At 42.4% G+C, this 13,267-nt stretch overlaps 1 protein-coding gene across 1 annotated transcript; it reads right to left on the bottom strand.

Annotated features, from left to right (window-relative positions):
- Window positions 1-9,191: 9,191 nt before the first annotated feature.
- KLF14 (KLF transcription factor 14) lies at window positions 9,192-10,902 on the bottom strand. Its single transcript, XM_072965400.1, has one exon. It carries the CDS (start codon window positions 10,665-10,667, stop codon window positions 9,684-9,686), a length of 984 nt encoding a protein of 327 aa, XP_072821501.1. The 5' UTR covers window positions 10,668-10,902; the 3' UTR covers window positions 9,192-9,683.
- Between the last annotated feature and the right edge of the window lie 2,365 nt (window positions 10,903-13,267).

Genomic DNA, 13,267 nt, shown 5'->3' with positions numbered 1-13,267 from the left:
GCCCCAGAACTCCTTGGGGGACAGGATGCTGCTGGTACCCTCTCTGCTACCTACTTGTGCCATATCTACCCTGCGGAGAGCAGTAATAACTGTAACCCTTCCTTTCTCTTCGACTTTTCCTGAGTCCAGGGTCTGCAGAGGGCAGACTATAACTTCCTTTTGTTTTATTTATTTTTGATAAGTTTATTCTCTTGTAAGACCCAATTAGTGGCAGGGGGCAGGTGGTGCTGCTCTTAGCTCCACTTTCAGAACTGGTAACTTAATTTTTAACCAGATTAAAAATTGGTGGGAGGGAGAGGTGTTTTTGAAAAATATTGATGTGATTTTCCCCCTTATTTTCTTCTATGTAGCCATTACCTTTTTAACCAAAGGCATCTATTTGCCTCAGAGAACATCATAATTGTTATAACAGGAATATAAGGGTAAATAATGATTCTAGTTCATCTTTTGAAGCCTATAACTAGATAATAATCTTGAAAGCTTTGTTCGGGAAGTAAAGGGAGCTCCAAATTTCAAATACTCTTAAATATTAAGAGCAAAGCATGTAGCCTGGACGAAAGTTTTACTATAATCAATAGGCAAAGCAAACTAGGAGTATGACAGAGGGAAGTTGATACCCACTGAGGGAGGAAGTGAAGTGTTCTTCCAACTGGAAGAGCCAAGGATAAGGGGAAGGTTAGAGAGGTTGAGATGAGACTCACCTGGTGCTTAGACCCCTGAGAAGGAACCCATTAGCCCCCTTATTCCTTGGGCTTTAGCCCAGAATGGGGAAGATGGACACAACATTAGGAATCCCAAATAAGCTGAGGTAATATCTGGAATCTCTGGGCTGGTCCTTCCCTTCCACTCTGAGTTCAGCATGGTGCTAGGGCAACATGGTGCCATTCAAGAAGTAATTCTGAAAATGACTGAGAGGTTCCTAGGCAAATGGACCTGTGTCTGTACCCCAGTTCCCTATGGCCTTGGTGTGACACGGAGGGTAACCAGAATATTTCTCATGTCTTGGCAAGAGGGTACAGGAACACTGAGAGAAACCCAAGGTCCAGAAGAAGTCTGCATTTGGGATGAAAAAGTTACATTCAACAGAGACCTCACAACTAGAGGCTATAGCAGGACCACTGGCTCCGGCAGAGAAATGAGAAAGGCAGCCAAAAGAACCAGACAGGACCTGTTCTAACTTGTTGGGCACAAGCACTCTATGCCCAGAGATCCCCAGAATAGCCACACAGCATGGAAAATGAGTGAGGACCCAGAGAACAGCACGGCACACGGCCCTGAGACTGCTTCCCTTCCTGCCACGATGAGGATGTATATTCTCCCAGTATTCAGAAACCATGATGGAAGGAGAAGGGAGATCCTTGGAAGGAAGCAGCCCTGAGAGACAGTGTGACAAATTACAATTTTTCCTCTGTCATTGACAGGAGTGGGAGCTTCTTAATAAGATGTAATTAGCTATAGATAATAAAGGATGCTGCCATCCTGTAAATGTCTGCACTTTTTTTTTTAAACTGTTTTTCTTTTCTTCCTTTTTGCTAAGCTAGAATATTTTGAAAGGGGTACTAGCATTCTGGGTCAAGCTTTGAATCATCAAGAGCTTTTGTGGAAAAAAAAAATGAGAGGGACAAAGAGTATTCTGAAGGAGGAAAAAGGAAGAGTTGGGTTGGGGATAGATTTTCTTGAGGGAATTTAGATTGGGCTCAGCTCCTATGTGATTTAACCTTTGTTGGCATCTCCTGCACATCCTTCCCTTCAATGAGCTTCGAAAACGGGAAAGGGTCTCTGAACTTCTAGGCAGGGATGGAGAAGAAAATCCCTGCCCAAATCCTGGAAAAGACACTAGAGCTCTTGAGCGTCTACCTTGAGCTGACACCTCTATATGGGCAAAAAGCTCCTGATTGGTTTAGATTCTTAGTGTACTATACTTTGTCTCCATATAAAATAATCTATCTTTGTCCCACTAATGTTTTATACTTGGAATTTTTTTTAATTCCAAGGCTATACTTTGAATTTTATTTTGACTCTGTTAATCTTGTCATACTTGCTTGCTCTTGTTAACATTTGTCTGGTATATTTTTTTCTTACCCTACTATCTGCTTTTGTTTTTTAACCAATAGTATTTTCCCCCTCTTTTAAATATTATAAATGTTTTTAAACATATGCAAGCAATACATGGAAATATTCTCCTTTTAAAAGAGCAAAAGCATTATACATGGAAAGCAAAAGATCCACTGACTATCTCTCAATCCTGGTTCTTTCTTTAAATTGCTTATTACTATCATTTGACCACTGCTTTTTGGTCCTTATATTTTAAAATTTTGGTTCTTTATTTATTCTGAATATTAATCCTGTGCCTATTAACTTTTTTTCAGAGTGTAGCTAGATATTTAATTTTGTTTAGGTTTTCAGATGTAAAACATTTTAGAATTTTGATGCAGTCAAATCTGTTTTTTCCTTCTTTAAATTTTTATTCAAAAAATTGTTTTGTCCTAAACGAGAAGGTCTTCTTTATCCAAGGATGACATTTTCCAGTTTTTTGGATTAATACCTTTCATAGCTTAAAAATGTTTAGGTCTTTACCATCTAGAATTAATTTTTCTAAAACATTTGAGATAGAATGTAATGTTGTGTTTTATTTTGCTGTTTTGTTTTGCTTTCTTATGAAGAGCTAATTGTCTCAATAAAATTTAACTAGTGTGTCTTTTCTTCACTAATGTGAAGTGCCATATCTCTTATATGCCAACTTCTGTATTCACAGGTCTCTTTCTGAATTCTTTCTTCAATCCACTTACCTATTTGTCTATTCCTGCACTATACCACATCACTTGTAATATTTTGGTATCTGGTAAATCAACTCTCCATCCCTCTCTCTCCCTCAACCTCCATAATCTTCCATAATGTTTCCCTGAAAAAGTTTCACAAAAAATCTTTTTGGAGTTTTGATTGGAATTGTATTAAATATATAAATTTGAGAAAAATACTGATATCTCCAAAGTATTGAGTTTTAGCATCTACAGGAACATTATTTATCCCTATTTAGTCATGTCCCTTTTATATCACTCAGTAAAAGTTTTATAGTCTTGTCTATAAGGGTTTTTTATATTATTATTTGCTACCATATATGGAATCACTTAGTCTATTACATTTTCTGATTTATGATTGCTTGCATATAAGAAAGTCACTAATTTTCTCCTTTTTTCAATTAATGTAGTGAATTATATTGATAGAACACTATTATTGGATTAATCTCACAGTTCTGAGATAAGTTTAACATGATCACGATGCATTATTATTTTCACTCACTGCTGAAATATAATTTCTAATATTTTTTACTTGTGATTTTTGCACCTATCTTTATAAATAAAAAGTGGTTTATTTTTCTTTATCTTTTATTTGTCTTCTTTTGGCATTAAGGTAGCTTAACTATATAGCATGAAGTAAACTGGATAATTTTTCTCTTTCTATGATTTAAAACAATTTATAAAATACAGAAGTTATCTGTTTCTTGAAGGTCTGGAGAAGTTGCCTATATAACTGCCCAGACCTGGTGCCTTTTAGGGGGATAGGTCTTTGACTATTATTTTCATTTCAGATTTTCTACATCTCCTTAAACCATTTTAAAATTTTGTGTTTTCCTGTAAGATTATCCATGTATTTTTCAATTCTATGGATATAAAGTTCTTTGAATTATTCTCTTATAATTTAAAAACTCTGTTCATGTGTTGTGATCTTATGCCCCTTTCTAGTCCTAATAATTTCTGTGCCTTCTGTCTCTTTTTCTTAATCATATATGTCAAAGAAATCTACTTTTATTAGGCTTTTAAAAAGTGTTTTGGACAACTCTACTCATTTTCTTTATCTGTTTCACCAATTTCTGCTTTTATCTATGGCAGTGCTTTTCAACCTTTTTTTCTTATCTCCCCTCCAGGAGCCTTTTTAGACCTTTTCCCCCTAATCACTACTCCCCTCTGCCCCCACATCTTAAACCACACATATAGGGTATATTTGTTTATGGAGTATGGCCTTTTGAAGGGCCACAAATATTGTAATATCTCACATTTTTTTCACTCCCCCTTCCCCAGGAAATAATGTTTTTCTCCCTTGGGGGCAATATCTTCTCTATTGAGTGTATTGCCCATGGTAACGGCTTTTTCTACTTTAGGTTTGTTTATTTTCCTTTTCTTCTGGAGTTGAAAGTTTACTTCATTCACTTTCAATTTTTTTTTTCTTAATGAAAAACTGAAGACTATAAGCTGTACTTCCTCCCCAGTGCTGTTTGCTTGCATCACAGAAGTTTTGCTATGTTGTGCTTTTGGTTTCCATTGAGTTCTAAATTTTGGTAATTGCTGCTTTATCTGTGTTATGTATAGGTTTTCTTTTTATATTTCCCAGTGCATGGATTTGGGGGTAGATTCCTGTTGTATTTTTGTTACTGCCTATCTGGAGTTTGTTAAGACTTTCTTCTATTTACTAAATGGTCAACAGGAGTTTCTGCTATCTTTCTAAGTTTGATGTTTACTGTAGGCTTTTGGTGGATACTTTTTATCAATTTAAAAATTATTTTTCTTACTACTTTGGTAAGATGTTTTAAAGTTAAATCACAAATTGCTGTTGAGTTTTAACAAATACTTATTTTGGAACCAACTGAGATAATGGGGCTTTTTTCCTTCCTAGATTATATTAATTTGACAAGTTACTTTTCTATATTTCATGTGTTTCTTCTACCCTATGCTTTCCCTTAGAGGCCTAACTCTTTACATTCTCCAAGCCATATTGGTATTTCCATTTGCCATGGTAATATCACTAAGCTGAAAACATTGGCAGTATATCTACATTTTCTATAACCTTCTAGTATACCTATCTTAGTGGTGATGGGATGTTTTCCCATTGCTTTCTCTGCAGGTTCATGTAGGTACCTCCCAATATTTCCCAGGATCTGAGATCCTTGGTGGAGATGGACATTTCTGTTTTCTCTCTGAGAGCTTGCTTCCTTTCTTCTGTTATTTCTCTTTGGGTTCCTTTTACCTCCTCTAATTTAGTCATGACTGAACTACCACCTTCTGTAACCCCACCTTTAAGATTAGTGGGCTCTTGGCCTTTCTTGTTTTCCCATTTTTATTGTCAATTCTTTTGTGTCATTTAAGAACACAACCTTTCTTCTAAAGAAATCTTTCTTTCTCCAGCTCAATTAGCCTATCTTCCTTTATTCATTTTTTTACCCTCCCACTTCTTCCAATTTGACTTCAAGGTCTGAACATATGTTTGAAACAAATATGGTTCCTACTTGATTTCCTGAATAGACCTGCTTCCCAGGGAGAGAAGAATCCAGGCACAACCCTTTTAAATACTCTTCCTAACCTTTGGAATTACAATACCATTATTTCTCTCTACCTCAAAGCCCCATATAACGAACATTTGCATTTCTCTTTTTATATTTATGATTAAAATCCATCATTCCTCTGATTGAACACACAGCTTGAGTCCTTGAAATTCCCCTGTCAGGGCTTATATAGTCAACACATCTGACACCAACTTGGGGCATAAATAGAACGTGACTCTGGACACCCATGTGAATGAAAGAATTTGGCCCCTTCCAAGTCCCTCCCTGGTCCCTATAAAAGGATGCAATTCAAGTCAAGATAAACTCAAGTTGGGTGAAACTAATCTAATGTCACCTGCTAATCCCCAGCACAATTTAAGAGCTAGACTCTCCCAAACATGTTTTGAAGTACATGTGGAACTTACACCATTGCACTTTTAAGCCTTTGTTCTGCAATTCTGGCTGAGAATAAAAGGCGGAACAAAATTTTCCATTCAATAGTGCCTTTCCCTTCTGCAACAAGCCTCTCTCAACTATATCTGTGCAAATCAAGATCAGCCACAGTGGCCTGTGCAGCCTACTTTTGCAAAGCCCTATGTCCATTACCTCTGAAAAAAAATAGTACCTTGCCTATGGACACCAGCTACCATAAGCTGCTAGAACTTGAAAAGGCCAAGGAACTGAAAGGCCTAAGATCACTAAAGCACGAAAGCCTGTGCCTTGGGACACCAGATGTTTCATCTCCACACATCTTATTTTGGTCCCCTAATTCCAGTCCGAGTGCCTATTTCTCAAGATTTAATAGCCATAAATAATAATAGCATATTTGCATGTGTTGGAGCTTAAGGGAGAAAGCTAATCATATCCTTTTCCTTTCTCAGTTCTCAACCAACTGGGTAATAGATACAGCAATTAGACCAATGAGGACCAAAATATCAGTATTTTGATGATGAAGCTGCATCTCAGGCCAAAACTGGGCTTTCTAATACCATCCCTCCAGTGCCTCTCCCACCCCTCCAATTCCTCCTATTGGGATTACTCACCCAAAGGAGAATATACAATGGAAACACTTACCTGGGGAGCTGCAAGCGGCATGGCTGCTCCAGAAGTAGAGACAGAGAGAGGTGCTCTTCAGATCTGCCTCTGGAAGGCAGGTCTAGGCCTGAGCAGGTGTGCTTACCATACGGAAGCTGGATCTGAGTGGAGTAGGTATACACTGCAAGCAAATATGTGGAAAAGAGAAAAGACAGGTGTGTGTGTGTGTGTGTGTGTGTGTGTGTGTGTGTACACGATGAACATCTTCTGTATGTCTCCATCAGAGAACACAATCCACAATCTTCCTTGTGAGAGAAGTAAGAGGTAGAGATGGGGCCAAGAGTGATATTCCAATATGGTTCCCCACTTGGAGAAGAACAGGGAAACAGGGACAAATGACAGATTCTTGTCTCAATAGGTGGGGGCAAGGCCTATACTCTTCATCGCCTCCCAGCAGGAGCAGAGGATCCAGTTCCCTCATGCCCAAGACCTGACCTGGAATTCATTCCCAGATTCCAACCCAGATTTCAAGAAGAGTCCTATTAATAGGTTCTGTTACTAGGTCTTCCCTACATCCAAACTCAGGATGGCGTGGGTCGGGCAAGGGCCCAGAGGTTCAGATTTACCGCAACCAAACCCCAGACACACTTACTTATTGAGCTCCATCTGATTAACAAAAAGAAGGAAGAGAGAGAGAGAAAGAGAGAGAGAGAGAAGAAAACCAATAAAACCAGGAAGCTCCTTTTAAGGCATTTCACTAATAACTGGTCCTCAAGAGCTATCTGGCAGCTGGAATGAAAAGGGTAACAATAATACTCAACACTGAGAAAGACCAGCCTACAAATCTTGCCTCCATTGTCTGTTTCCCTTCCCACCACCCCAAGTTTCTGGAGGAGTCATTGAAAGACATGCTGTATTTAGATTGTCAGAGGCCATCCCCAGACAAAAGTCCCCAAGGTACAAGAACTCAAATAAGGACACTATTTGGGAGATTGAAAATCAAAAGTTATTTATCAGAAGGTGGTTGGAAAAGCCAAGCTTTCTTGAGCCCAATTCCAGAATGGTCAGTGGGAGTCTCTCTCCTGTTAGTTTCGTTGGTCCACTTCCCCAGTGGCAGATTTTCTACTGAAGGGAACAAAGGGGAAATCCTAGTCCTCAAGGGGACCCCAGAGTGCCCTTCCTATCAAGTCCTGGCTAAGGAGACAAACAGAGCAAAGGGAGGACTCTTCCCACACCAAAACCCACCTCCAAAACCGGGGCCTTCTCTTCCCATATGTAACTCAAGGAGCCCACCTATCCTGCTTAGTTCTCTTTGGGAAGCTCTGAACCTCTTCAGGGTCACAGCCTATACCCTTTGGGTCCTTCCTAAATGCCCTTCCCTCACTTAGTGTAGGAGAATTTAGTAGAGTCCCAATGTTCACATCACTCACTCTCTAAATGAAGCTGGAGCTCCCAGGACTAGAAACTCTCCCTGAAAATTAATCTACCAGGTCAAAAGAGAAAATCTCTCCCAAGGTGCTAGAGTCATTCCCACTTTAAGTCCACATGGTGTGGAAGAAGGGAATGGACTCAACCTGCTAAGAAAAGGGCTTTCAGGTTAAACACAACAGGCAAAGGGTTCAGCGGGGACTGGACATTTGAAGGAACAAAGAAGTGATAGGGAATAGGGAAGGAGGGGATTCTTGTGGCAGGAAGGGAGAGTGGTGTCTTTTGACTAAGGCTCCAGATGGGGTAACCAAGCATAAGGGAAAAAGTTCCTTAGAAGGCCAGATATCTAAGTTCTAGTCATGGCTTTTGCCAGCAGTTTAGCATATGACTTACAGCTTATCTAGCCTTCAGTGTCTTCATCTGCAAAACAGGAAAAAGCAGTTTTAACTAGATGTCTGTTATGGTTTTTTGAGATTATGGCACCTCCACAAGTGTGATTGATGGACTACTACAAGATATTCAGGAAGGGGCCAAAGGGGACCTTACCAGAGCAGGAAATGCCTTTCAACTCCATCTCTAATGAAAGCGTCACATGTATACACATTCACACATACATAAGCAGAGTGGCCAACGATTTCATCCATAGCAGCAGAAACACGAACAGAAAAAATAAATACTGGTGGTGCTTGAGTCCTGCACTGGGGGAGAGGGGTCCTGAGGGTGCAACTTGGAGGGACTCCAAAGTCAGGGGAGAAGGGTCCTCCTACTTGACAATAACTTTCACCTTGCTGTCTCTTCCCCAAATCCAGGGCAGCCAGGTCTTTGGAAGAAGCCACTCCCATCCTAACCTCCCCAAACCACCAACTCACCTGTTGCAGAAACAAAAATGCACCAAGGGAAATAACCCCCTAGTTAGCCACTAAGAAATGAACAGAATCTACCACACCTGAGGTTACCTGGGAGTGGGCAGCTGGGACGACAAGCCCCTATTTCCCTGAATGTTAACAATGGTTCTGAAAGGTCTTTTTTTTTTTGGACCTATCTCACCCACAGTCGCTAGGGTGAAGTGGGAACTAGCCTGGACCACCCTTTGATTTTTGGTGCTTTTATGAATGTTTCCAAATTTCAAAACCAATTTCATTGTGAGTGAGCCAGGAAGTTACCTTCCCCAAGTAGGACTCCAAATGGGAAGAAAATCTACGACGCGAGTGTAGGGTTCCAATCCTTGCAACAGGACCTGCAAACAGACTTGCACCACTCCCCAGACACCAAGAAGCATCTCCCAGCCATACATCCACATGGACTCTTACATGACCTCTCTCCTAGCAGAGGTAGCTGGGACAACTGGGGAGTGGAGGACATCAACCTCCTATAAACCTGGGATCCCTGTTTAAAAGATACTAAAAATACATTAGTAAACATTGCTGTTTACAGAAATAGAAATCATTTCTGTTTCCAAAGGCCTCTCACCACCTCAGTCCTGGACATTTCCAAGGCTGCCACCCCTGACACCCTCTCCAAGGTCCGCTCTGGTGGGTGGGCAAGACACCAGAGTCCTTTAAGACTGGGAGCTCTTCAGGCACCTGAGAATTCCAGTTTCACATCTCTGGTTCCCATGGAAGGGAGATTCTTCAGGACTCTGGAGAGTACGGGGGTTCATCCCATTTTACCAGTTTCTGGGGGCTGTCTTGAGGTAACCCCCCCTTTTAGGATCACATACGTGTTGCAAGAATTCCTGCAATTTTCGGGCCCCCAGTCCCTCCCCAGGGTCCAACATGCCTGCCTGGACCCACCCTCAGAGCAGAGAAGCCAGTCTGTGCCTTGGTCTAATCACTCTGGGAAAGAGAGATGGGCAGAGAGAAAGCAAGGACAACGGCCTGGGGGATTGTCCTTGAGGGGACGACTAACAGCAATGACTGTCAGACAAGCAGGTGGTGAAGCTGGGCACCTGCCCGGGGACGGAACCGGAGCTGTCCGCCAGGCTGGCAGGTTGCGAGTCGACGCGGGGGTTGCGACGGCGCCCCCGGTACTCGATCATGTCGGGATGATAGGCTGGGTGGCGGCGGGCGTGCTTGGTCAGGTGGTCGCTCCGGGAGAACTGCTTGGGGCAGAGGGGGCAGGAGAAGCGCTTCTCGCCCGTGTGCGTCCTGTAGTGGCGGGCCAGCTCGTCGGAGCGCGTGAACTTCTTGTCGCAGTCGAGCCAGTCGCAGGAGAAAGGGCGCTCACCCGTGTGGGTGCGCTGGTGGGACTTCAGATGCGACGACTTGTAATAGGCCTTGTTGCAGCCAGGGAAGGGGCAGCGGTGGCGCTTGGCAGCAGGTGTGACTGGCCTCCGACGGGGTACTGGACCCGTGGCAGGGGCGGGGCCCGCTCCAGGGGCCCCGCAGGAGGCCGCGCAGGGGTGGGCAGGCGCTCCCGGGACTGCAGGCGCGCTGGGGACCGCGAGCGCGCAGAAGGAGTGCGCGGGTCCCGAGACCTCTGCGGCGCTGGAGGCCGGAGCCGGCTTGGAGCACAGGGTTGGGCCGGAGCACGGGGTCGGGTCGGAGGAGCTGGACGAGGCGCGCAGAGCTTCCCCCGAGTACTCCCCGAAGCCCTCCCCAGAGCCGCCGCGCAAGTCAGCCAAGACGCTTGCAGCCAGCAGGTGGGGCGCGGCGCCGCCCGCGCCGGGGCTGGGGGCGGGGACCTGGGGGAACGGGGGGACCGACGCGGGCCCCGGTGGCCCCGGACCCGGCAGAGCGGACTCCGGCGGCGCCGCACCCACCTCCGAGCTTGCCGCTCCGCCCGCGCCCTCGGGGTCCGGCAGGCGGCGGTGAACCACGGCACCCGCGGACATGGACACCAAGCACTCGGCGGCGAAGTAGTCCAGGCACGCCACGGCAGCCGACATGCTGGCACCGCCGGGCCGCCGGCGCGCGCCGTCCGAGCGCGGCCGGCCGCGGGAGAGAGAGTTCTCGGGAGCGTCCGTCCCGCAGCCTCGGAGCGAGAAGCAGGAGGCCCGGTGCGCGCCGCCCGCCACCCGCCGCCGCCGCCGCCGCCGCCCGCGCGGAGCCCGCCCCGCCTGACGCGCCCCTGACGCACCGGAGCCCGCGGGGGCGGCGGGACCCGCCCCGGCCCTCAGGACACCCCCTCGGAACGCGCGGCCCACCGGGCTAAGTCATTTTTAACAGCCTAAGAAATTATCTTGTCTTCGCGTTCTTGCCTCTGCTGGTGAGCCAGGTAATTTTAATAAAGCGAAAACTCCCCGATCGTAACTTCTGGGCAGCCTGCCGGCTTCGCCCCCCCTCGCCCGCTGGTCCTCCGCCAGCTGGGTGTCCGGCGGAGTCCGAGAAACTTTTTTTTTTAAGGGAAAAAAAATGCTTATACCTGACATGTCTTTCGATTCATAATTACGATCGTTAGTTAATCGGGCTGGAATTACATTTCACTTCTGTCTACCGCTCTAAGATCAAATTTAAAATATCCCCAAGTCTTCATCAAAAAAAGTTTTCTCATTTAACAGTTCCGCTGTTAACCCGGGGTCGGTACCAATTCCCTAAATAGATCCACTGCGGAGCCATTAATTAATAGCATTTTGAACCAGAAACATTTTTAACCTTGAAAAAGCAAAGAATCCTCTGATGGTTGAAATTGAAACTTAAAATCCTTTGAGTAACGATTTAACTATTCAACCAACGAAAGAAAAATGCATGTTTAAACTGCATTAACCTGTCACAGGCATACAAACAAATTTCCACTCTGAAATATAAATTATAGACTAGCAGCGAGATAAACACATTAAAATGGACTCCCACAATTTTAATAATTGAAAGTCACGTTTCCAATTAGGCAGCACCTTTTTTTTTGACAAAAATTAAAAATAAGAAAATGCAGCGAATTATATAGAATTGTTCATATGGTGTTTTTTGACTGTGGAGGTTTTTCTTTTTATATAATCGGATTTATGTGTATATATGTTTACATTTCTTCACTGCTTTCATTTGTTTCCTCTTTTGATTTTTAAAAAATCAAAAACACACAGAAAAGCAAATAGGTTGATTTCTAAAAATAGTCATAGCGTGGTTTTTGATGTGTACAGCTTTACTTATATAGGATTGAATTATGTGCAGTTTATTTGTAATTCTTCAGTACTTTTCTTTTTCTTTTGAAAATTAAAAAATACATCTACCTCAAGAATAACATACATTCATGTATTTACTTCCTAGAATAATCAAAGGTGAAATATTTGTGATATTTGCTTCAGGTTTTTAAATTTATATTAAAGATTCCAGCTAGAGTTAAATGTCACCTTATTTCCCTCCCCAGTTTCATTCACCTTTCTCCCTCCTTACTTGCCTAGGTAATCAGTACTATAAATTGTGTGTTCTTCCAGGACTTGTTGTTATACTGTATTACTAAATTACCCATATGTATTTATATGTAAATATTATAGACATGCTTATATATTTTAACTTTTCTTTATAAATGATACAGTAGTGTACATATCATTTTGCAACTTATTTTCCCCCCTCAATATGATTTTTAGAATTATGCATGTTGCTGCTTAAAGAATCTACTTTATTCATTTCAGTAGTTTTATGATCTTATCAGCTTTATTATTTTTATGGAGATTCTATTCTAAAACAGATAATTATTATAAAGCTGCTTGTCTCAAAGTTTTAGACAATTAACTCTCAATCTACACGTATTAAAATTCTTTACTAGCTGTTTTTCTTTTAACATTATTATTTAGAAAAAATCTAAAGCTATTTTTAAATGCAGAGAGAATATTACAGGCAGCCATGTACCTGTCTCATATAATTGGTAAATGTTAGCATTTTGCCATATCTGCTTCAGGTCTATTTTTTTAAAAATTGAACTACTCGACATTTATGATAAAACTGAATACCCTTTGTACCCCTCCCCCAAACCATTTTCCACCCTTTTCTTCAAAGGCAAACACTATCATGAATTTGGTATGTAACTTCCCAGTCTAGGTTTTATACTTTTACTACATATGAGCCCATGCAAATAGAGAATATTGCTTTGATTTTTTAAAAATGTACATGTGTGATGTTAGACCGTGCATACTCAGTGACTTGTTTTTTTTCCTTCATGGTTATGTTTTCATTCTTTCTCCATGTTGATAAGTATAAATCCAGATCATTCATTTTAATTGCTATATTGTAGATCCATGCATATGAATGTGCTGCGTTTATTCATTCCCCTATTGATGAATATTTAAGCTGCTGCCAGAATTTTGGTATTATGGGCAATGCTAATAAGAACACGTGTACCTGTGTCCCTTGCACATATGTGAGAATTTCTCTAATCTACCTGAATGGGGAATTGCTAGGCTACATACACATTTTCAGTTTCATTAGAGACTGCCAAATGGTTCTCCAAATTACACACCCATCAGCAGTGTGAGAGTTCTTGTTTCCCTCACATGACTTTCAGCACTTTCTAGATTCAGGCTTTTCTTATTTCTGACAATTTAATTTTTTAAAA

The sequence above is a fragment of the Vicugna pacos genome, chromosome 7 (genome assembly GCF_048564905.1).
Source record: "Vicugna pacos chromosome 7, VicPac4, whole genome shotgun sequence".
In the NCBI taxonomy this organism is placed as follows: domain Eukaryota; kingdom Metazoa; phylum Chordata; class Mammalia; order Artiodactyla; family Camelidae; genus Vicugna; species Vicugna pacos.
Note: the sequence above shows the minus strand (reverse complement) of the source record. Positions and strands in the feature narration are given on the sequence as shown.

What these genes read in the sequence shown, in the direction of transcription:
- KLF14 (XM_072965400.1), bottom strand. Translation starts at nt 10,667, where the DNA reads ATGTCGGCTGCCGTGGCGTGCCTGGACTACTTCGCCGCCGAGTGCTTG.